The sequence below is a fragment of the Scardinius erythrophthalmus genome, assembly GCF_964197995.2.
Source record: "Scardinius erythrophthalmus genome assembly, chromosome: 18".
Classification (NCBI taxonomy): domain Eukaryota; kingdom Metazoa; phylum Chordata; class Actinopteri; order Cypriniformes; family Leuciscidae; genus Scardinius; species Scardinius erythrophthalmus.
Window position 1 is genome coordinate 13,625,550 of NC_138238.1, and position 24,817 is coordinate 13,650,366.

Consider the following 24,817-nt stretch of genomic DNA (forward strand, 5'->3'; position numbering starts at 1 on the left):
AGTCGTGTTCGTGGATCCATGTGAACGGGATTGTTTTGATAATGTTTTCGTCTGTACGCAAAAGATGCAAAAGAAAAACTTTTCCGTTTACGTCGTACCCTAAGAAGCACCACATAATTTTCAAGCCTTGTTATGTCGAGTTTAATTGTCAGCCCTTTTACATTTCTTAAGGCCTCATGTCTCAAAATAATCATTTATCTAGGAAAGGCACAGTGCATATGTGAACACTTTAATTATGTGTCTGATAGAATGTTTAACATCTTCCAAAATTAAAAAGGAGCAACTTGTCTGGCACTCTGGTAGAGGCACCCATTTCTTATAGATGACCAGCATATTGGCACACTCTTCAGCAGCCTCATGCTGGAGCTACTCTATAAAACTCTGGCCAGGGTTCTTCAGGTGTTCTCTTCTGCAGAATTTACTAGCTCTTAATGCTGGGTCAGATGATGGAGTACGGATAAACCAATCAGGCTTCACCCAGGATGAGTAAATGGACATGCAGATGGGTCCATTATCTGTCAGGCTCGTATGATACAGCAGCTCTATATTTACGGCCTACTTAATGGGGTTGATTGTATTAGTGCACATGGAGGGGGAATGGCTCTATCACAGACATAGTAGTTCCAGCTTTGTGCAATTACCTTATGTAAATCCCGCATGCAGGCGTCTATTTAAAATGCATTGAATTTCCCAATGCAAAACCATCAAGTCCAACCATGCGAACTTCATTAATACCAAAGCATGGGCAGATAACATTTGAAGTACTGCTATGATTACTTTAGCCAATGCCCGTGTGCATTTGTTTTTTTTTTAAGGATACTTGAGATGGTATTTGCAAAGACTTGCTAAATGGAGCATTTAAGCACAGTAGCCTCAGGAGTGTCTTCAGTGAGGAATAAGCGCAACTTTACATGAAAGTACCATCAATATTTACACAATTGCCTTATAAAAGACACTTAAGGAGAGGAAGTGGATTGCAATATCATGTTTGTTCCATATTCGGCTTGGGTTACATCTCTGTGCAAAATTTGCATTAATGGTCAATAATTTCGCACAGGAGACATCTTAAATGTAGTAGAGACATCTACTACATTTAATGCTTAAAGTTACACAGCAGACGTATGCTTATCAGCTACTAGGACATTTCTGTAAATGTCATTCAGGCTGCATGCATAAAGATTTACAGCCCACAAATAGAGTTTGTACATTTATATGGCCCTATAATAGTAGTTACCATGTCAAATGAATTTTTTCATCTGCCCTCCCCATACATGCAAATTACAAGTTGTGTTGCTGTCAAAGATGAATGTGATTGGATTTTAGAAAATGTGGCTTTTTTCTTGATCTGATAGGCTCATTCAGCCGGCTTTAACAACAGCGAATTTTTATTTCTCATCAGAGAAGTTGCACAAAGCAGCAAATGCATGAAATTGTTCCATGTGTGTTTTAATGAACACAATTACTCAGTTTAGTTTGGGCTCCAAAACAGAGAATATGAAAATGAATCCCAGTAGAAGCGAATTCAGAGAAGACTCGATTATCGTTTATGAAAGTCTTCAGTCATATACATGCTTTAGGCACACAAACATGTTCTTGGTCAGAGTCTGTCATTCATTCTGATCAGGTGGCAAGATGCAGCGACATAGAAAATGATAGACATGTAGAGGGAAAAAAAAAGAAGAGTCAGAGCCATGAATGTTTTATGGGTCATAATGGCTTTCTCATATTTCCTCACCACACTTTGGCCTCCACGGACACACAAGACCAGGGGTTTTCCTGGCACCTCTGCCCCACAGACACGCAGCAGCATATGGTGTGCAATTCAGACACCTCTAGGGCCCAGGCTGCAGCAGAGTGTGGTCAGAGCTATGAATTATGGATATGAGCTAATTGTTTTCTCATTTGGAAAGTCTTGCTCTTTTGAAGTCATGGTTTCTAGCAGGTGTTTGGTTTGATCACCACCCTGTCTCGATTCTGTCATTTTCCAAGTCACTTTTTCACTAATTAAAGGTGGTCCTGTCTAGAAAAACAGAGTGAGTTAAATGTAGCTGCTACACTGTAAAAAAAAAGTTGTTGTTTTAACTTAAAGCAAGTTTTTGTTCTGCCTTAAATTTTAAGTGTAGACAACTCAAATATCCAAGTTGTCACTTAGTACAATTTCACATTTCAAGCTGACTAAACTTAAAATTTTAAGGCAGCATGAATACTTTAAGTTGAAATAACACATTTTTAAACATAAATTTAAGCTTTAATGAGATGAATATTTAGCTAAAGTGTGATTTAAATTAAACTAATTACGCCAGCGTTTTACTGAAGCTACTGAAAAAAGGGTTTAAAAACACATAAAAGCTCTGCACAATCTGCTCTGCTCAAACAAACCGGATTTAATTTTATATTATAAATCACTGTATTAAAAAGAAGGGAACGGTTGATAGTTCCCTGCGTCATTTCATATTACCAGTTTCTGCAATATCGAGATGAATGACACATGAGCAATGAAAATAAACACTAGACTAATAACTCAGGCATTATCACTTTAATATTATCCATGAGTTTTTGTCTTTTTAATTAGGATTAAACATCAATTTCAGAAATAGCAGTTAGTCTGAAAATTACATTCAAAATGTGCAGTTCACAATGCGTGATGACATCACCCCTCCCTTGCCCCACCCATCACTCATTTCTTTTTTTCCATACATCAACAATATTAGATCTTTTCACTTGTTATTGACACACAACTTCAAGCCATTACACTTCAACTATTATTGGTATTTTTCTTTCTTTGTACAACAGGGTTCAAGTTCTTGTTGAAGTAGTCTGTACATATACTTTCTGAATTTGGTTAAAAACAAGACAAAGGCGGCGTTTACCATGCGTACCTTCAGTTAACACTAACTGCAGTACTATTTCCAGTACCATCCTGTCAATTTGTTATCAAGCAGCTTTCCATCCAGGGGCAGAGCAGGAAACCGGAGATGAATATTTTTCGGTATTGATTTGAAACTGTGTAAGGCCTAAATGCCGATATAAGCATCTCACCTTTCTTTTTCCAGTAAGCCCGAGAGATACGAGGGCGAGACACGAGCTCTCTGACTGTTTCTGTTGCTTTTGAACTACACAACGCATATCAGGTTTACATCTGGAAAACAACCTGTTTCTCCTGCATACTGTTTCACAATTCGGCACAACACAGTCCATTTATTCCAAGGAAACAACACAGGTTTGACCTAAAGCACACGAAAGTCCTGATATTTCATTAAAGGGAGGGCCATTGAATTAAAAAGGAGTTTCTCTGTCGGATAACACAAAAGACACAGTGTGATGAGCATGTCTGTTATCCAGTAGCGTGACGTCCTGAAGCAAGAGGCACATGGCCTTTCCGGTAAACTTTGGGGAAGTGCAGATGGAGGGCAAACATGGGTGGATATGGAGAAAACACTCTGGGAAAAGAGATTTTTCCCAGAGTCTTTCCCTAATACTGATTATTAATCATTGTCCATTTTAATCGACCCCATTATCCATCGGTCAGTAGTCATTGTCAAATAATACTGTCTCCTAATACAGTGCACTTTCAGCTTATTCCACAGGAAAAAAATGAAGAAAACAAAAATTCTGAGTCAGAGAGAGCCCAGATGCAAGTCAGACACGTGTCTCAATGAATGAAACCCCAAAATCAGTTAAACATTTCACAGCAAAAAAAAAAAAAAAAACTCAATCTGGTGAGACTTGAAAGTGTCTGCTCGGTCAGTTTTCATTCTAGTTGTCAATACTGGCTAAAATAAAGTCCATTCCAGTTTCCAACTTAGGAAAATATTCAAATTTCCCCCCAAAAAAAAGAGTGCATAAAGGAAACTAATGACCATCCATAATTGTCCAAAAGTCCATCCAGCTTATTCTAAGCCAAGGAATGACGATCCAAATGGAAAAAATGAAAATTTTGTATATCCTCAATTAAAAAAAAAAAAAATTAAGTGCATAAATAACCTTCCTGTATTCATTTTCTTTGCTTATATCCAGTCATAAGTCACAGTAAATCCACTCATGTTTGTTTATATACACTTTTAGGCTTGGTCCACAGCAGTGGTGCGTGTTTGTGCGATGGATATGAGATGTTAAACTTCTGGCATTGATTCACTTAGAGATGTTCTACCTCCCAAAAATGTTCTCATACTCCAGAAGGATGAGTTCTACAATCTGGTTTTGATAGATCATATGAACCGCCATATTGCCCGTCTCAATCTCCGGCCTCAGCAGGGTTGGGCCGAACACGATAGCCACGCTCTGGGTCGTCATCCTGTTCACCTCGCCGTGATCGATCACTCTGAAAAACACAGAGAGAGTCTGAGAGTCTTCCCTTGCTTTCCTGTAAATTGGTTCAAAATGTAACCATCATCAACAGAACAGCTTCATTTTTTACCACTAAAGAGCTTCCGTTTGGCTGACAAACAAATCACGAAAGGTGAATTTGTAGCAGGTTAATGCATTTTTGTTTTCTTAACCACACCCGCAAAACGATCTACTCCACATTAAAATGACAAATCCTCCCAACTCCAGCGATTTTCCTTTTAAATAAAAATGTTTGGGTATTGTGCTTAAATTACATAAATACAGATGCCTTTTCCCTGCAACAGCAAAATGTCAGACCGTAATTTTTCTGGAACACTATGCCTCCATCCTCCATTTTGAATTACAGTAGACTGAGAGCCATTTAAATGCAAATGGAGCAAAGGCAAATGTCATTGTGCGTGTTTGATATAGCAATTACGATTGAGACTCAACGCCGGTCTCAAATTACATTCAGAATTACACAGTAAGGCACATCATACAACAACATGGGGAAAATGATTCACTCTATATGTACAGAGAAAATAAAGTTTTCTTTGTTTTTTTCCCACTTCGTTTTAACTTTGAGAGAAGCCTGAAGTAAGTATACTAAAGGTGTGAAGGTGATGTCCCCACAAAAAAATGAAATTGTCACCAATAACTCATTATCTTGTTGTTCAAAACCTGTCGAGTTTCTTGCCTCTGTTGAACACAAAAGAAGATACTTTGAAGAATGTAAGCAACCAGACAAGTGACATTGACTTCCATAGTATTTTTTTCCCTACTATGGAAGTCACTGGGTGCCGTCAACTGTCAGGATACCAACATTCTTCAAAATATCTTCTTTTGTGTTCAGTGGAAGAAAGAAACTCATACAGGTTTGGAAGAACTTGAGGGTGAGTAAGTAATGACAAAACTTTCATTTTGGGGTGAACTATCACTTTAAAACGATGTGCATGAACAGACACGACTAAATATAGTGTTGTCATGTTAGATTTACAAGAGATTATGGGAATCTCTAAGAGAGGGAGCAAGGGACACTTTGACTGCTGTCCTTCACAAGGCTAAGAGCAAAATTAAAGTTGAAATATACAGTAGAAAAGAACAGACCTCACTAGACCAAACGAGACAACTCCCTAAAGAAAGCCCAGAGTGATTAAAGATTCATGTGACTCTCACCTGCCACGGAGGAAGCAGCTTTATAGCTCATGATTATTTTAAGGTTTGGAATGGATGTGATAACATAGGTGGAGTTAACAATTTATAGTTATAAAAAGTTACTTCATAAACCTAAATCGACAAGAAAGATAAAAGAGCAGTTTTAGTAATGGATGAAAGACTGGGTTGGCTCTTGAAGCACAACAGCATGATGCCTGAAAAAAATCTTTTTTTTTTTTTTGAAGAGAAGAAATTACTCTTACTTTTATTCAGCAAGGATGCATTAAATTGACCAAAAGTGACAGTAAAGACATATAGCATGTTACAAAAGTGTTCATTTCTATAGAAGACGTTGTATTCGTAAAAGTATTCTGAAAAAAATACTAAGTAGTACATGAGATGAGAATCATGTGACACTGAAGGCTACAGTAATGACTGCTGAAAATTTCAGAAAACAGTTTTTTTCTATTGTAAGGCTATTTTACAACACTTTTTTTTTTTAATCTAATAAATTAACAATAAAATATCTTACCAACTACAAAGTTCTGAACGGTAGAGTAATTCAATTATGTATTTTTTTCAGGAATTTATTACAGACATAAATAATGTATTGATGAGATATTCAGGCAGTTGTTATTGTTTTATTTTTATTTATTATTTATCGGTCAATATTGGATATTTACTCGTGCATGCTCATATCCTCTATTTTTACATTTAGGTTATATTTGCCAAAATCGAAAACTTAATCTTTAAAAACATAATAACTACATAAAACATGTAAACTTTATCAAATCTCAAAATGATACATTTTTCATACTAAATTCACTATAAAACAGTTGATTTTAGTTTTTAGTGTTTTATTTATTCAGGCAAAATGGTATATGTATTTATTATCAGCCAGAATTGTAATATCAGTGCATTATTACAAACAAAGAAAGAAAGATTTTCAATATCAATCAGTCTGTTCCTGTCTAAATAGGCAGATCTATGCCAGAAAGAGGACATCACTTCATGCTAATACTCAACACTACATGACGTATACTAAAAGAGCATCAGCAACATAACAGTTGCGTTCTCCACATCTGCCGTTTCCTGTGAAGCTCCCAAGGTTGATGTCACAGTCGAGAGCTGTTTACACAGGCCGTTAACTAATTGAATTACATTCCTGCTGCATCACAAGCGCAGACCTAGATTAACCACCGCACCTCACGCTTTCCTCCATGCAGCCCTTCATGTTCTCTCTCTCTGTGGCTCGTGCATCACACACACACCTCAGTGCCAATGGCAATGCATCAGTCGGTTGTGGTGTAGACCCTCCCTCCAGTCTCTTCCTGTCCCACTCTCTCTCTCTCTCTCTCTCTCTCTCTCATAATGATGTAGCTGGCTAGTCTCCAGGTCTGTCCCAGTAATGGATACAGTGAGATAACTCGATAGAGGCTTGCTGTGCAGAGCACCGACCACACCCTCCTCACCTCCAACAATCACACACACCAGCATGGCCCCAAATCAATAATGAATGATATTGGCTTGGAAAGGAAGGCTTATTAACTCAAAATGACAAATCAATCCTTGCAATAAATGGCCCAGTGTATAATACACAAAAGTTCCAGTAAAAACAATGTCAGGTGCAGTTCCTTACCTTTTTAGGTGTTTAAATAACGCTTTCATTGTTTCCTGATTGGGTTTTGGCAACTGTTTGATCAAGTCTTTTATGGATTGGACTCGCTGCTTGTAATCGGAGTTTTCTGAAAAACAAGCAAAATGAAAAAGAGTAGGATTAGGACTGTTGAGAATGAGATGCTCTGGATAATCCAGCTCTGGGAACTGGAAAAACTATTTCCCAAGTCAAACTGCTCCCTCTTGTGGTTGATGCTTTATTAGTCTTCTGGGTGGATAATAATAAATGCTGTTCCCTTATTAAAGGAGAACTCCGGTCAATTTTAACATTGAGCTCATTTTTTTGTAAATTTGGAGTGCTGTCAATACAGAGAACAACAACAAAAATCAGTGTTGCCTACACCGAGTTATCCTCTTTTTAAAATTTGCACCCTGTTGACTTCAATGGGGCAAGTTTAAAACCTGCTTTTAGCCTCTTAATCGATTGTCGAGTTCACGCTATGGACTTCAACTGAAAACAGGATGTAAATACAGGTATGTGCGCTGGCTGAAATAACATCATTTTTATTAATATCTTTCACATCTACTGCAGTCAGATTCACCCGTGTTCACTCTGAAGGAATCACTCACATTAGCTGTGCACTTGTAATGACACATCAAGGATGTTAAGAGGCTAAAAGCAGGTTTAAAACTTGCCCCATTGAAGTCAACAGGGTGCAAATTTTAAAAAGAGGATAACACGGTGTAGGCAACACCGATTTTTGTTGTTGTTCTCTGTATTGACAGCACTCCAAATTTACAAAAAAATTAGCTCAATGTTAAAATTGACCGGAGTTCTCCTTTAATAAGAGCATCTAAAGAACAATTTTTACACTACTGTTTAAAGGTTTGGGATCAGTAAGATATATATTTTTTAAAGATTTGTAAAAGTTCAAGGAAAACCCAAACAAAGCCAAAAAAAAAAAAAGAAAAAAAAAAAGTAATCAAACTTTTCCAGCTCATATGAAACCTAGTTATGTCTGTTAGTGAATCAATCAAACAAGTACTTCCAAAAAAAGTCCAAACAGAGAAATGAAAGAACTCACTAATGGCTTCGACAAAGTCATTAAAGGATGTGTAGGTGAACAGAGGCTCTGGAAGCTCCCGGAAAAACATCTTCAGAGCACCTGTAGTCACGTGGATATCCTCCCATTTACTGTCTTCCAGATTCACCTTTTCATCTGCAGATATATAAACACACCCTTTATAACAAGGAGAAACTTATAAACCACTGGAAAGAGTCATTTTCTGTCTGAATGTTTGTAATTAGCTTTCATTTTAATTTTAGTTTAAATTATTATTTTTTTCAGTTTAGTAATTTTAGTACTCATTTTATTTTAGTTAGACGCTAAGGCAACATTTCAAATGACTGAAAATAATTCTTAATAGATTTGATTTTAGTTTTAGCTAACAATAACAATGATTTGTGAGACCTGTTTGCAAGATTGTATCACTTTACAAAAAAAAAAGAAAAAAATCCCTACCATGATTGACGGCAAAGCGCAATTTCTGTATGACGGCCAGATTTCCACTGACTCTGTACAAGCCATCAACATTTAAGCCTGAGAAAAAGATGCAGAGAAATTAGACGGGAAGTGGATGTAGTCTGAGAATGACAACTCAAAGAGTGTATTAATAATCAATCACAATCAATGAAACACACAAATAAGTACCTGTATTCTCCACATGCTCAATGCACGTCTTGACAAAATGAGGCACAGAAGTGCCTTCTCTCTGACACAAGGCAGTCAAACTGCAGCCGAACACTTGATCTGAGAACAGACAGGAGGGTTACCAGAGGTGTCTTCTAACAGAACCACTTCCTCTTTATGTACATCATTCACAAATGCTTAAAAAGTCTTGTTAGCTGCTTTATATCAGGGTTTGTTACCTTTTATGTAGCCCTTGTCCCTGACAGCCTGTAAGGTTGGTCTCCGTGTGAGAAACTTCTTCAGCTTCACTCTGGTCTTCTTCTGTTCAGACGACTCCATGCTGGGGTTCTTCACTACTGCACAAACACACACAGGACTCAGCACAAACCCTATATGTAGTTATGATTTATTTGACAAATTTATGTCCTTTGTACCTCTGTTTTTCTTTGAGTCTCTGGGGTCTTTCTCTTTGTCGTGTTTCTCAGTTCCAGGAGACTCAGGCATGTCCTCTTCGATGGCTTCATCAGACTCCCACGCCTACAACACATGCATCGTCATTACAGTGTGATTTTGAATAGTTTATTTCATATTTTTGCACTGTGTTGTGTATATCACTCACATGTGTGTTGATGGTTTCAGAAAGCGCTCTGAACCAGTCATTTATAACACTGTCAATCTCAGACTGAATCAGCAGCTCTGTGCCCACTCGTGTCTTCAGCTGCGGGGGTCAAAGTTCATATCAGGTCAGTGGGATCATATCAGGCAAAGGCAGGTGTCAGGACAGATTCAGTTACAGTAAGAAATATTGGTCACACTTTAGATTAGGGTCCAATTCTCACTATTAACCATGACTACTTCTTCAATAAACTCCTAACTACTGCTTATTAATAGTAAGGTATTTGTTAAGTTTAGGTATTGGGTCGGATTAAGGGATGTAGAATATGGTCATGCAGAATAAGGCATTCATATGTGCTTTATAAGTACTAATAAACAGCCAATATCCTAGTTATACGCATGCTAATAAGCAACTAGTGAGAATTGGACCCTAAACCAAAGTGTTACTGAAATATTACAGTTAATCTTGGGAAAACTTAAATTATAAATGTGTAGTTGCTATGGTGCTTGGCAATCATAAACATGCTACAGTTATGCTAACGTAACTGTATTACAGTATGCTACCTGGATTTTCATTACTAATAACTCGCATAATATCTCACAAATACTAAATAACTAATAAAATAAGAAATGGACAGTTCACCACTGTTGTCTTATAGTATTGCTGTTGCCGTTAAATAAAAAAAACATGTATTATTAAAGTAATAAGCCAGTAATGGTTGAATTACTGTGAAATACTGTAATTTGACCGGGTTAAGAGTTCTAGGCAATGTAAAAACAACCTGTGCAAGTGATAAAATCACTGTAACCAACAGTATCTCATGGCTTATTGCTTTATCTTCTACTAATGTTTACAACAATGTTGAAGATATTGAGAAATTCAGAGGTAAAATCAGCTGACTCTCACCTCAATTACATGTTTCTTGCTGGACTTTTCTTTGGATGCCCACTCAACCGAACCTCCTCGGAGGTCCACTGTGAATTCCGGTTTGGACTGGTTGCCTCCAAACTGTAATAACAAAGGTAAATTAAACAGCTCAGTCTAAACCCAGGGCACTTTCCATTAATTAATCATCATGTGAGTTATTTAGGATTGTCTTTAGTCCAGTGCTGTTAAACGTGAGCTATATTGTTGTTCCTGTTCAAAAGCGAGTTACGGAGCACGCTACATTTTAAGTGTCAATTAGTTATGGGTGCCAGGGAACGACCACTAATAGGTTAGACTTGAATATTAAATTCACAATGCACACGCTTCACTGTTTTATAATTCATGGCCCAGGTTTGCACAGAACATTCTCATATTTTGCTTTGCGCAATGCTAAGCTCCACTTTGTATGTTGTGATAATACATTCAAATAGCATAAAATAAATGAGTCTGATTATGCAGAAATGCATGCCAGCAAACATAAGGTTCTTAGTGCAACCATTTTCATTTACTAACTCCGTTTTAAATTCAGCCTCTCTTGCAGGAGGAACTGACTTCAAGCACAAAGCAGGGGGCGATAAGTGAGACGCACAGGCAGAAAGTAGAACGTGCACAAATAAAATGGGGGACAGGCTGCCCTGCTCAGCTGATCTCAGAACAGCTCTGCATCACAGAACTTAAATTAAATTATAATTACATAATGAAGTTAAATTATATCAAATACATTTCTATCCTATTTGAAACCATTACAAATTGCAGTCATCTTTAATCTGAGCAAAACTGTTCCTAGATCAGCATAGAGGGCACAATTATTCGGTTCAGAGAGGCTGACACATACAGAAGGAGCCCGGCCGCGTCTACAGTGCGTATAGGACACAGCAGGCCGGGGCTTAATCGAACGCTTCCAGTTACTTAGCAATGAAAGGAGGAGTTCAGGAAAGGAACCGTTGCGGCAGTACGACTTTGAAGAGACAGAGAAGAAATGAAAGAAAGGAAAAGAACATAAAGAGAGTGATGATGCATGAAAACACACTCACAACACACATGGGAGATATAAACGAAGGAGAGAGGTACAAATCGCCAAGAGAGCTAATATTTATAGTAAATCTGAGTACTACTTTATTACGTAAAAGCATCCAGGCGTCTTTTCGTTCACACTTGCTGAGTGCTGAATGCAGTTTGCTCAGTACATTTGCGGCAGACTATGGAGGAGCCTGCCAGTATTCAAAGCATGTCGATTGAAGTTACGCTGTCAACTGTTACTACAGACTACCAAGGTCAAATACACTGATCTATCAATCTATTCAAGAGGAAAATTGCACATTTGCCCCAGAGCAATGGGCCATTGTAACCTGGCATGAATACATACCCAGCTGGTGGCGCTGCCCTGACCCTTTGCAAAGAGTAAAGAGGATCCCTGCAGGACAGTCCAGGTGGAAGCCCAATTCTTCCTGCAGGACAATAAAACAATAAGAGCATCTGTGTCACTATTCTAAAGAGAAAATAAGAAACTAGAAAAGAGAATCACCAAGAACTGCATAATATGTTTTTTAAGTGCTCCTATTATGCTATTTTAAAGGCTCCTAGTCCTAATTTTGTTTTGAAGGTCTCCTACAATAGGTTTACATGCATCCAAGGTCAAAAACAATAATTTTCTCATAATATATATCGCAGTATCACCTCTTTTCTCTCTAGATCAAGCATCAACCCCTTCTATTACTCTGCTCTGATTGGTCAGACTGTTCAGAAAACAGAGCATGTCGGAAACAAAACGTCCATTACCATATTTGAATTTCAGCTCTGGAAGCTTCATCGGCACTTGTATACATACTCAGGGATACGAACAGTAATGATGGCGTATCAAGTCCTTGCTTAGAAAAAGCAAGTAAAGTGGATTTGCTTTCGCAGTGCAGAAAACAGCGTCTTCTGGACATGTTGACAACACGAACCAAACTCTTCCAGTTTCAGCTACAGCTACAGTGTTTGAGGGCGGGTCAAAGCAGTTGTTGTTCGCGAACAGCCAATGAGGACCATAGGTCGGCATTATGTAAATGTGTTACAAACCTGCGTAGGTTTGTAACATGAAGTGAGACTGAAATTACTGAAAACCCGTTTCGACAGTTCAGAATTGATTTATTGATGAGACAATAACTTTATTTGTCGTTTGCTTTGATCTTTAAAACTTTGCAGACCTTTTATATTCACAAACAGCTGTATTACATACTGCATTAAAGGTAATATTTGAAAAAACATAATTAACCACTTTAATGACCATTTTTCAATTTAGCACGATTCATTATTTGTAGCATCAATCAATATTAGAGGCCACAAAAAGGCTTTTTCTTTTAAGAAAAAATTAAATACGGCATAATGCAGAAATATTACTATTTTAGTATGTCTATTTCCCCATACCTATTAAAGATAAATTACCTGACTTTCTTGCCATGTTCAGTGATCTTGGTGACATTGAGAACACCACACTTTTCTGAGGGCTACAGAGAGGAGAAAAATGAATAAAAATTAAAAGAAAAGAAAAAAAAAATCAAAGGGAAACCGATTAAACAAAAAGTAAATAAATACATAAAATAAGAATACTGTATTATTATAATACTATAGAGTATAAATTAGTAGTTTAGTAGTAGTAGTAGTAGTAGTAGTAGTAGTAGTAGTAGTATTTAAATTAGGCAATTTAAATTGAATTGTTAATTCAGATGACAACATGCATTTAAAAGAGAACTGAATGTTACTACACTGAAAAGGCACATTCACAGGTTATGGGTTATACTAACGGTAGAGGGGTGTTTTGGTGAAGAGGGACACGAGTCTGATTCAAGAGAGCTGTGTTTGGCATTTACAGACTCCTGTAAGTCATAAAGCAGAAAACGTGCAGTGTTAAACAGGGTTAGAGGATGAATATAAAAAGAGGTTAGATCCATTCTGAAGGTAGTTAAGAATTTCCTAAGAGAAAAGGGCTTACATGACAGATAATGGTAAGAATCACGGTTATCTCAAATCTTGAATTATTTGTAAGAACTTGGACAAGATGTTGTTGACATGTAAGTGATAAAAGAAGTTAGTATAAAGGCAGCAGACGCAAGCATACATGAAATAAGCATAAATCATGTACAAATCATGAAGTGCACATTTTGAGCAGGTTTTGATTAACCCTACTGATTTATTTCCTTGATTCGCATGGAAACACTTCAATTTGGGAAGTGAAGAAATCAAGAAGTCTGTAATCACATCTGATTGGTTACAGCATAATGAGGTGACTAACTTTGTACAGTGACAGACTGAAGCCCCCGGTGAGGCGGTTCACGCTCAACCATCTGTTTTTGAATGGCAGCTGGAATGAAAACCATTGTGTGACACAAGAGGAACATAATGCCAGGCTTGTTTCATTTAGCATCTTTATAGAACCAGCATGAGTGATTGACAAAATAAAATACAAAACACATGCACTGAGGTTAAGAACTCACGCTCTCCTATAGGAAATATATTTGGTATGTGTTAATCTTCACTGGCTTCTGTGTGGGGGAAAAATGACTTTGACAGCCTCCAAATTGGCTTTTAGGCTACATGCTGGTTTTCATAGTAAAAGAGGTCCTGAGAGTTACATAAATGGAGTCAGTGTTTCCCCACAGGATTTTGGGAAACTGTGGTGGGTGGACCTCGGCCTCTTGAATGGGAAGCAAGAAGAACGACATCTATTTGTGGCGGTCATTGTTGATATTGTGGTGGGCCGCCACAGATAAATCAATGTATGGGAAACATTGGGAGTCAATAATAACAATAAACACACAAAAAGTCATAACCCAGGGCAATGAACATCAAAGCAGTTATGTTACTTTCATTAAGTGCTGGTCTATTGGAGTAGTTTGTTTCATTATATATATATATATATATATATATATATATATATATATATATATATATATATATATATATATATATATATATATACTGTACAACAGTTTTATTGAGTAAATAAATACTAAGAACAGCCAATAAAATTATGAGGCACAACCATTTTCAGCTGTAATCGTAATAAGAAATGTTTCTTAAGCACTAAATCAGCATATCAGAATGATTTCTGCAGGATCATGTGACACTGAAGACTGGAGTAATGATGTTGAAAATTCAGCTTTGCCATCACAGGAATAAATTACATTTAAAATATTTTCAAACAGAAAACATTTATTTTACATTTTAATCATATTTCACAATATTTTACTTCTATCACTTCTATAAAGACTTCTATAAAAAAATATATATATATTGTATGTATATATTACACAAAAGAGAGCTGTAGACTGTTTGGTTGTGCTAAGGAAGAACACTTTGTGTCCAACAACATAGACGTGTACCTTATCAGTGATGTCCAGCACATATGTGCTGTGTCTCCACTTGGTCAGCACAATGGGTTCCTGCTGCTTCCTTTCCAAACTGTGACTCTTAGGAGCTTCTTCAGAGATTGGAGGAGAGAGATTGTACTGGGAACAGACAGGAAGGAAAAGAGAAAGTGAAAGTGTTAAAACCATAGAATAAAGCCAGATCTTACTGGAAATGGGGGGGACTCGAGGGGACGGAGCTCCAGTTCAAAATGTAGAGGATTTTATCCACATTAATAGCCTCCAAACACTATGCAAATTTCATAAATATAGTGGGATTGTCTGCATCTATTTATACACAATTCTACAATGTTTTGAAGAAACTAACAAAAAAGGTTGGTTAATTTATATATGAAATAAGTATAGACAGTGATAAAAAACACAGAAAAGAATAGAGAACAGCCGCTGTCGTACCTCTCCCCTCACCGTCCACAGCACCATGTGCGCTCAGATCCCCTCCTCCGAACATAAGCCCGCCCAAGCCGCACAGCCCCCCAGAGCACAGCATGTGTGTGTATATGTTATATGGAATGAGTGTAAGACTATGTGTAATAAAAGAAGAGAGTGTGCTCCGATAAACAGTGCCTCTGAGGCACTAGAGACACTGATCTCGACTAACTCGATTAGGGAATCAGGGTTACTTTTAGATTTTCCTGGTAAACCTCCTACCCTCCTGGTTAACACTAGAGCTAAAGCAGGCAATGAACACCACATGATTTAAATACAGGAAAAAGATTGTCTGGGTGTACCTGTGAAAATGTTTAACTTACCTTTGGTAACTCCCATTCTGAACGGGATCCATCGGCACTATAGTAATACGGCCGTCCTTGTTCATCCACATGCTTAATCCACTACCAAACAAAGAAAAATATCTGTTACACTATGTATCATTCATAACAAAAAAGAGATTTTGGTGTGTAAGCAGCTCTTTCCAGCACCTTTTCATTGGTGTATTCAGACACATAGAGTGTGTGGCCATGTTCATCGAGTTCCTCAGACCAGCCTCTAGGGGGTGATCCGTACTGACTGTCTGACTGACTGGAGTGTGTACTGGGACAGTTCTCCTCAGAGGACAAATGCTATAGAAGACAGTGGGACAAGAGAATGAGAAAACAAATATGGCAGAAGGACAAAGTGAATCATAAAAAAAAGATAAAAGCATTTATTTAAGTAACTTCGACACTATAGCATGGTGCTAACGACACTGGCAATGTTTACAGTAGTTATAATTATTATTATTATTTAGAAAATAATAATACATTTTAAAACCAATATAGTGCATGTGTAACCGATAATATTTTAACTGATAAACAAAATATACCAAGCCCCACTTTTATTACACCCAAATTTAAGTTTTCACCACTAGATGGCAGCTACGGACAATGGAAAGAGTGAAACTTAGATCGACACCTCAGATAAGGCTGTCTTAAACGAGCTCAGGAAACGGGTCAAACAATTTACTCTCGTAAACACAGACATGCATGTTAGCTCTTACAGTATCCAGAACAACTTAACTAACATTATTTTTGTCATTTTAAATAATAATCCATAATAATAGTATCTCAGCAGAGAATGAGTTGCTCCACTCTGTTCTCTCTGAAGCTGGGTCAACTGCCTGTTGAAGCTTAAATATATGAACAGCATTTTTCAAAGGCTTAAATATAGACTGAAGACCTACTTCAACTTTGGCCTAGTTCAAACTTTCACATGCACAAGCATGTGGGCACACAGTCGCACTCACATTAGCATAAAGACATATGGAATCAAGAAATATTTAACACAGTTGACCGACATGGATTTTTCAGTGTACATTTTTCCAGTTGTTTGTTACCTCCATGTCTCCAGTGTTGGACGTGTCCCCGCGACTGACCCCGTTGTCTCGTGAGCGGGGTGGTTTCCAGGTCCTCTCTTGAGTCGTGCGGTTGTAGTAGAAGCTTCTTCCACTCGAATCTTTGTGCGTTTCCCAGTCGCCCAGGATGTGCAGAGGGGAGGACGCGGGAATAGGTGGGAGAGATGACTGAGAGATCTTCAACTCCTGGAGGTTTGTGTACACGGGGGACTCGGGTCGACCCTGTCCGGTGGGAGATATACCCTGAGGACAAAACAGAGAAAGAGCAGCAAGTCAGAGGAAAATTGTCAAAAGAAAAGAAAAATGTCTCTCCAGTTCTGCATGAAAATCAACATTTTGTTTAGCAGCTTGAATGTAAATGTCTCAAATGCACAGTGCACACATCTGACAAAGCAAAAAGGCCAAGAGAAACAAAAGCAGCAAGTAAAACTGTTATTGATTCTGCCAGAGAAACATCTGCAAATTATTTTATTGATGCTTCCATGGCTGAGTGACAACTGGCTTGGACGTCCACGCTGTTCATTTAAAGCACGGGGAGAATTCAGTAAAGATAGACATTAAGCATGGAAATATTTGCATATGATTTACCAAGAAAGAGACCGAGAACAACAGGAGGAGCCAGTTAAAAAAGCAGTTTCAAAAGATCCAGACATCACAGAATAATCATCTGTACTTCATTTTTTAAATGACTTAAATTGATCAATCAGTCCTGGCAGACACATAATTCATATATTTGATTAATAAATAAGTTGCTTTGGAAAAAAAGTTTCAGAAATGAATCAATTGTAAATATAATGACAGTAAAACAGTCCTATAGTTCAGATGGACTTGGTACACAGAAAAGTATAGAAGTCGGTCAATTAAGAAGTCAGCCACTCTTTCGGTTGTTTGAAAGAGTTATTTTAGAAAGTGTCTCTTCCTCATTACCATAAAAGAGATGACGTCCTTGACTCCTCGCTGCTGAAGGCGCTGTTATTTTGGTGCAACCCATTGTGAGCTTCAACATAATAAACACACCACACAATACAAACCACAGGAAAATTTAGCAACTGAAAACTCACATTTACAGGAAGAACAGAAATAGAAGCCAGTCTCTCACCTGAGAGTAAGAACAGCAAAGTCACCAGTGACTACTTGACTTGAAACCCTAATACTGCAACTAGTGATGTGCAAGATAGAGGGTATATACAGTATCTGTGAACGCATACGCTACACTTGGGTGACATGGCATATGTCTGAGGAGGACCAATCCAACAAAGCAATGACCGATTGCTAACCTTTGAAAAAATCTGACACGATTCCTGTTTTTATGGAAAGGCCAGTTGGCAAAGACCTCAAATAGTCAGGGAATTTTGAAGAGAGGGAAATAGACCTGTTGGCTAATCCATCCTGCCATGCATGAAAACATATGGGACTTCCTGTCATACTGAAATAATAAGGTTTATCGTGATAATAGACTCTGCTCTAACATTTTCCAGTGTCCCGTGTGACTGCGTGGCGTTGGGCAAAACATTCCAAAAGAGAATCCCAACATTACATTCATCCAAATGCTTTCTGACTGGCAGTCAAATATTAATTTATGTCACTAAACTACACTGTGCTAGTTCACTTTCAGCGTACATAATCAAATAATATCAACTGAAATTGATATTTTATGTCCATATATTTATTTATTTGATAAGTGGCTGTGGTTTATTTGTGTTCGTGACCAGCTGACTTACAGAACTTTTTTTCTGGGGCATGAGCGATGCTCAACTCACAAATGAATCACTCTTTTGAGTCGATTGTGTTCAAAGACTTCATCAAACAAGTTCTAGTCTAAATTGGTTTGCAAATCAGTTTGAATGATTTGTTCAGTTTCCTTCACGCACTGAATCTGCACTGTTTCACACTCATTCTGCACTGTTTCACACTCGGACTTGTAACTGGAAGATTTAAGAACATCAAGAGCGTTGGATGAAGTGGTCGTGGACCTACAGTCCAGTCAAGTGAAAGCATATCTGCAAATGCATCATATTGTTTGCCAGCGACGAAGATCTTTATTAGTCCTTATTAGTTCGTATGCTGTCTGCGAATGAATGATTCCACAGAACGATACATTAGATTTCGTTTCATTAAAGGTCCCGTATTATGCCCCTTTTCACAAGATGTAAAATAAGTCTCTGATGTCCCCAGAGTGTGTATGTGAAGTTTCAGCTCAAAATACCCAACAGATCATTTTTTACAGCATGTTTAAATTGTAATTTTTTGGGTCACAGAAAAACGCGCTGTTTTAGTGTGTGCCCTTTAAATGCAAATAAGCTGCTGCTGGACAACCCAGGGGGAGGAGCTTCATGAGCTCGCGCTCAGTCTCTCAGGACAATTTCATCTCACGGAATGATGATAATATCAGAAACTCTCAGTAACGGTGTTCAGTTCGAGTCGGACAATAATGCCTACAGAGTCAGAGTGCTGTATAGAGATGAAACAGGTATAGTTTAGTAGTTTAATTACGGTTATTATAACGTATTTGTCATCTGCTTGTATGTATCCATTATTTATTAATAGCCAACAAGTCTGCTGTCTGAATGATGATCAAACATATACTGATGAGTTTAATAAAGTTTATTGTAGCCTACATCACACAAAAGATGAAGCGTCAGTTTTACTTCAGAAAATCACCTAAAGAGCTGAGTAAACACAGTAAGTTATTAGAAGTGCGCAAGTACATAAACGAATTTCGGTAGAGTTGAGGGAGCATTCCTGTGGGCGGAGGTTAGTCAAAAAACGGTTCTAGTGACGTCATTAAAGAAGGAAGTAGAGGGGTGTAGTCCAAACGGGCCGTTCGATGTAGGCGACTTCTGTTAAATAAAATATCTCGCTTGGCATTGAACTTTGAGCTTTATAATTTTACAGATATTATTTATGCTCTAACAGCAACATTACACACTAACTAAAGTTTGAAACATGGGATCACGAAGAACGGGACCTTTAAGGTAATACATTTGACAACCAAACTGATTATTATGCCGTGATAGCACTACTACAAAGTATGACATTACCAGTTTTTTGGACATAGGCCTATACGCTTAATTTCTACATTAAATAAGCGACCATTGTCCACAGTTTATGAAATGAACACCCGCCATCCCGCGATAATTCGTGTGTATTGCGCAGTGGTGTGCGAAATCGTCTTGAAAACGAATGCCTTTGTCTGCCTTAGACACAGTTAACCCATACCTGTCAACACTCCCGTTTTTCCCGGGTTTCTCCCGTTTTTTAGCCCTATCTCCCGGACACCTCCCGGGAAACTCCTGTAAATTGCATGGCCAAAACTCCTTTATGAATAATCGGACCAATATGTTTGTCTAATGTTGACCAGTTGCCAGATCTTCAGACACAATCCACACACCATATACAATTTCAACCCGGTTTAAACATGCTTGCAGAAATATACATTTGATTACATTTTGGAGAACAGACAGAAGAAGATCTATCAATGTGAATTTGATCGTTGTTTGTGTTCAGATGTTCAGTAGCGGTCATGAGCGAGAGCACATGTGAAGAGATTTAACTCTTTCTTCTCTGTGTTAATGGTTCCCTGCCTTTAAATGCAAAACTCTGCAGATTCACTTTATTTCAACATAGTCTAATAATCCAAATGTAGTTGTATAAGTTACTATTATACAAACCAAAGGACAGATGGCAGAAATAATGCTTGTCTCTTCTGTTTTTGTTGCAAAGATAGCCTATCTAATTATAATAATAATAATAATAGTCATTTAAATTACAAATATCTAAATAATATAATGCTTATATATATATATATATACATACATACATAGGCCTATATATGAGCCGAAGTAACTAGTAACTAGCTACTTAAGTAGTTTTTTCATTGGATACTTTTTACTCTTACTCAAGTAACTATTAAGATTATTACTTTTACTTCGAGTAAATATTTCTATAAGTACTTGTACTTTTACTTGAGTACAGTTTTTGGATACTCTACCCACCTCTGAATATAATAACCACTTGAAATTAAATCAAACATTAAAAAATACATTGGTAAATCTCACCTTCTGACTCCTGCTTGTCTCTTGAGCTGAAGGTCTTTTTCTCTTCAGTCTAATGGAGATACTGAAACTCTCCAGCTAAATATCTGCATTCAAAACCTCAACCCTTGTTTGCATATCTGTCTCTGTCTCTTGCTCGGTTTCAACCACGTGCACACTGTATCTGCAAATAGAGGCAAGACTCTACTGGATCATTTCATAAGAAAGTTGACCCAAAAATATCTCAAACAGCAAAGTTCATGTCACTCAGTGTATGTACAATGGTACGTGCACAAACAGAAACAAAGATGAACGTATTCAAATCCATATTCAACCACATGCCTCCACATGGAAATCTGTAGAGCACACCCAAGAGGAAATGCACAGCACGCGCATATACAAGGTCACAGCTGTGAGTGTGTATGAATTAAAACCCCTATAGGCAAAAGGATATTTAAATATGGACTCTTTTAATAAATGCAGTCAGGTTGCAGGTACTGAAGTGTGTCTGTAAGCATGTATATGAGTTCAAACTAAAGTACTAGCACACATGAATGCCAACTGGTCTGATGTTCCAGAGATTTTTTCAGATTAGATGTTCAGATATGGATGCTAATGAAGTCCTTTATGGTTACCAGTCACACACACAGGAATCTGACGGCTTCTACTCCACACATACGCCTTCTCGTTCAGACAGCACAAAGGTACAATAGATGCAACGGCACCAGTCGCTGTAATCTAAATTCTGCAAGCTTTTGTTACATTTTCTTGAAGCAAGAAAATATTCTTTCAACTTTCGATTAATCATCATCCATTCATGGATCTGTCCATCATCCTCCAAGTGCCAACCACTCTAATCATGCTTATGCAACCCACAAGTCTTGCCGTTTAGAGATACTCCGACCCAGTCGCCTCGCTATAATTTATTCATCGTCAAAGTCGCTCAGATCTTTATTCCTGCTCATTTCTCCTGCATCCAACACATTGACTACAAGAAACTGATGGTTTACTTACCATCTAATCTACCCAGACCATAATATGTAGCAATGTTAGGATATGACCAATGATATTCGCTTCACCTATGATGACTGGTCATAATGTTTTTACACTTCTGCTGTTCTCTTCTTGTGATTGGCCACTAGGGGTCCACATTAGACCATTAAAATGTGTGCCAAAGAAGGATTATGTGCAAACATGGTAACCTGCATTCCTTTCCTTCCTAAGCACCTCACCAGTGTGTGTGTAGGGTGTTTGAGAATGAAAAAAGAAACAGGACAAAAGGTCCCCAATATGCATTTCTATAGGGTCTTGGTCTTGCATTATCCTTTGAGACATTGTCGATTTATAAAGTTCAGAGATCATTATAGAACAACATTTGACTGCAAAATCCCATTACTGACTAATCATTTCAGAGAGGTTCCATTAAGGTTATTCATTCCATGCACGCATTCCTTTAAGGACCCTTGTGTGTTAAGCTGGGACATACTCTAAGATGGTTACATAACAGAATGAATGTGTAAGTAAGAAAGAGAAGTGAGAAGACCATTTGACCACTTGTGACTTGTGTGTAGGACAGGGGTGTTTTCTACACAAAATACAGTCTAAAAGCCACACGAGAGAAGGCAGTGACTGTGATTGGCTGATTACCTCAGTGGACTAATGCCGACCCATCACGTTCATAACAACTGCTAATTACAAAATACAACTCACTCATACAGATTTGCAGTTTTAGTCACTGGTGAAACACTAATGTCAACTATTTTACATTTTGGCGGCAAATTTGTACCTTTTCATACATTTGTAACTTGCTGGTGGTTATTTAGGTGTGGGGTTAGGGGTAGACCTTCATGCTGGCTTTTTTTCCAGTAAAAATAAAAATTTAAAAACCTCAAATCATATGAATTTATACAAATTTGCCAAAATGTAAAACCGTTACAAACTGCCATAATATTCAAAATTACCAAAAAATGTTCTCATGATATCGGGTTGTTTCAGCTCAGTTAAATAAATGCTTCATCTTCATACTTGCAGCCTTCATGACACTGAAAAGAATGACTATTAGTAATAATAATAATACCAATCTTCCATTTAACTTATCGCTCCCTTTGTTTTTAGAGGGCACAGTCTTTTTTCCTCCATCAATAACTCTCCTTTACACAAACAAAGACCCATCTCACTCTCTTTCTCCTGGACTAAGTATGAATGACCAATATAACCTACATTTCCATCTGACTGCCTGCAGTCAGGATGCATCCACTCAGCCACACATTAGCACATCTGTGACATATGCACAGCCATCTAGTCACCTCCCCCAGAGCCCCTGGAGCCACATGGATGTGTGTGTGCTCAACTGAACATGAGGTCTATATCAACTGTATGAGACCACAGTATCAACTGCAAGAGTGTCACGAAGGACACAACCACACGCACTCCAATCAATAAGTGAGGCTCCAGGAAGGCTGATTTGGTCGACAGCAAACTTTATGGGGGAACTTTAGCTCAGTTTCACACCTCAGTGAGTTCAGAGATGCTCAAACTCTGACAGAGAGACAACCAATTAACCTTTAGGTCTTCGGCACAATGCTGCGTGATAACGCACATGCACACGCCAACAGACCACCTGTGCTCATCTCTAATGCTGACGGCTTCTGTAAGACTCAATGAGAATATGAAATCTCAGTCAGAGCAATCTCAGTTTTTTCTCTGAAGCACTGCAACAGATGTCGAAAGGGTACAAATGCCAGAGGAAATTTAAGAGGAAAACCTGGCAAAAATTACAATTTTTGCTTTGCTTTAGTTATGCACAGCCTATAAGAAGCACATATATCCATCAATCCATCCATCCATCCACATGTACATGTATGTATACTGTAGATATAATATGTACATAGAGCTAGACAGATGTTTTTTTTTTGGTCCATAAAATAAAAAGTCAGTAGGATACAATGTTGTTTTGGACCTTTCTTCTTTTTCTTTCTTTCTTTCTTTCTTTCTTTCTTTCTTTCTTTCTTTCTTTCTTTCTTTCTTTCTTTCTTTCTTTCTTTCTTTCTTTCTTTCTTTCTTTCTTTCTTTCTTTCTTTTTCTTTCTTTCTTTCTTTCTTTCAGTCAAATCAAATCAAACAATCAATCTAGAGCACAGATTTTTACTGAATGGACAAAAACCACTGAAATATTATTTTTTTTTAAAAAAAGAATATCATACAGGTCAGTGACAACTTTAGGGAGAGTACATAATGACATGAATTTTTCTTATTTTTGGGTGAACCATATGTGTAGATTTGCATCCGTCGTAAACAGTGAATGTGGCAGTTAATATCTGTTTTTCTGTGATTGCGTAGAAGTGTGTGCGTGTGTGTATGGTGAAACCTGCAGGCGGTGTGCTTTGATGGTAGTCCCAAATCCACAGCGGCAGACGGTGCATCCCGCAACCATGCAAATTCCTGTGTTCTCATTGGTTCCCTTCATCTCCCCAAAAACCCTTATTAATTATTCAGAAATGTTAGAGAGAACTCCTAGTGAGCAACACTCTGTTCTCTGTGCTCAAACCACTGCTTGTGAGTAAATGTCCCATATCTTCAACCTACAGTCTGTACAGACACACACAACTCGCATGCTGGTCTTCATTTTTACCAATCCATGTTTTCCATACATTAAAGTTTTTGGAACGACATACTTTATTGTCCATTATCGAACATAAAACTACACTTCTGTGTAGCTTGATGCTACACGAAACTGGAAATTTCACACTAATCATTATTATAGATATAAGATGAGTTGAACAAGGGGAGTTCAAAATATGGGGATGGTTGTCACCTAAATTAGCTTAAAACCTTGAAGTGAGTTGTGGTGAGGATGCTCCTGGACAGAAAGGCTGGATTGATGATTCGTCCTTTATCTCTCTTTCTCTCTCTCTCCCATCCCCCTTATCCCTCTCTCTGTCTTTCTCTCTTTGTGTTGCCTATATGTGCTGACGAATGCAATGGCTTAAAAAACTGCACTACTGAAAAACTTAATTGAACTGACACGCTCTGCAACACAAATATAACTTTTCCACTGTTTGTATTTTTGTCGACATAATGCATTTCCTACAAGTTACAGTATCTACAGCAAAGCAGACTGTTGGGGGGAAACTATAGGCTAATCCTGACCTGTAAAATCTTGGGTTGACCTTCGGGGATAAACTCTTTCTTCTTTTGATTCATCTATTGGGGTAT

The 24,817-nt window shown here is 37.8% G+C and overlaps 1 protein-coding gene across 6 annotated transcripts in view; it reads right to left on the bottom strand.

Annotated features, from left to right (window-relative positions):
• Positions 1-2,522: 2,522 nt before the first annotated feature.
• The window catches only part of arhgap12b (Rho GTPase activating protein 12b), a 54,395-nt gene continuing 32,100 nt past the window's right edge, over positions 2,523-24,817 (bottom strand). For 3 of the 6 annotated variants that reach the window (XM_081393398.1, XM_081393397.1, XM_081393396.1), the window contains 16 exons: positions 16,552-16,812; positions 15,659-15,799; positions 15,491-15,571; positions 14,697-14,822; positions 12,760-12,821; positions 11,699-11,780; positions 11,168-11,290; positions 10,312-10,413; positions 9,409-9,507; positions 9,224-9,326; positions 9,029-9,145; positions 8,811-8,909; positions 8,622-8,699; positions 8,184-8,318; positions 7,121-7,226; positions 2,523-4,321 (listed from right to left, as the gene is read on the bottom strand). In XM_081393398.1, coding sequence (XP_081249524.1) covers positions 4,147-4,321; positions 7,121-7,226; positions 8,184-8,318; positions 8,622-8,699; positions 8,811-8,909; positions 9,029-9,145; positions 9,224-9,326; positions 9,409-9,507; positions 10,312-10,413; positions 11,168-11,290; positions 11,699-11,780; positions 12,760-12,821; positions 14,697-14,822; positions 15,491-15,571; positions 15,659-15,799; positions 16,552-16,812 — 1,890 coding nt within the window. In that variant the 3' untranslated portion in view covers positions 2,523-4,146. The remainder of the gene's footprint in view (positions 4,322-7,120; positions 7,227-8,183; positions 8,319-8,621; positions 8,700-8,810; positions 8,910-9,028; positions 9,146-9,223; positions 9,327-9,408; positions 9,508-10,311; positions 10,414-11,167; positions 11,291-11,698; positions 11,781-12,759; positions 12,822-14,696; positions 14,823-15,490; positions 15,572-15,658; positions 15,800-16,551; positions 16,813-24,817) is intronic. The other 3 variants (XM_081393401.1, XM_081393400.1, XM_081393399.1) reach the window with 1 other exon arrangement.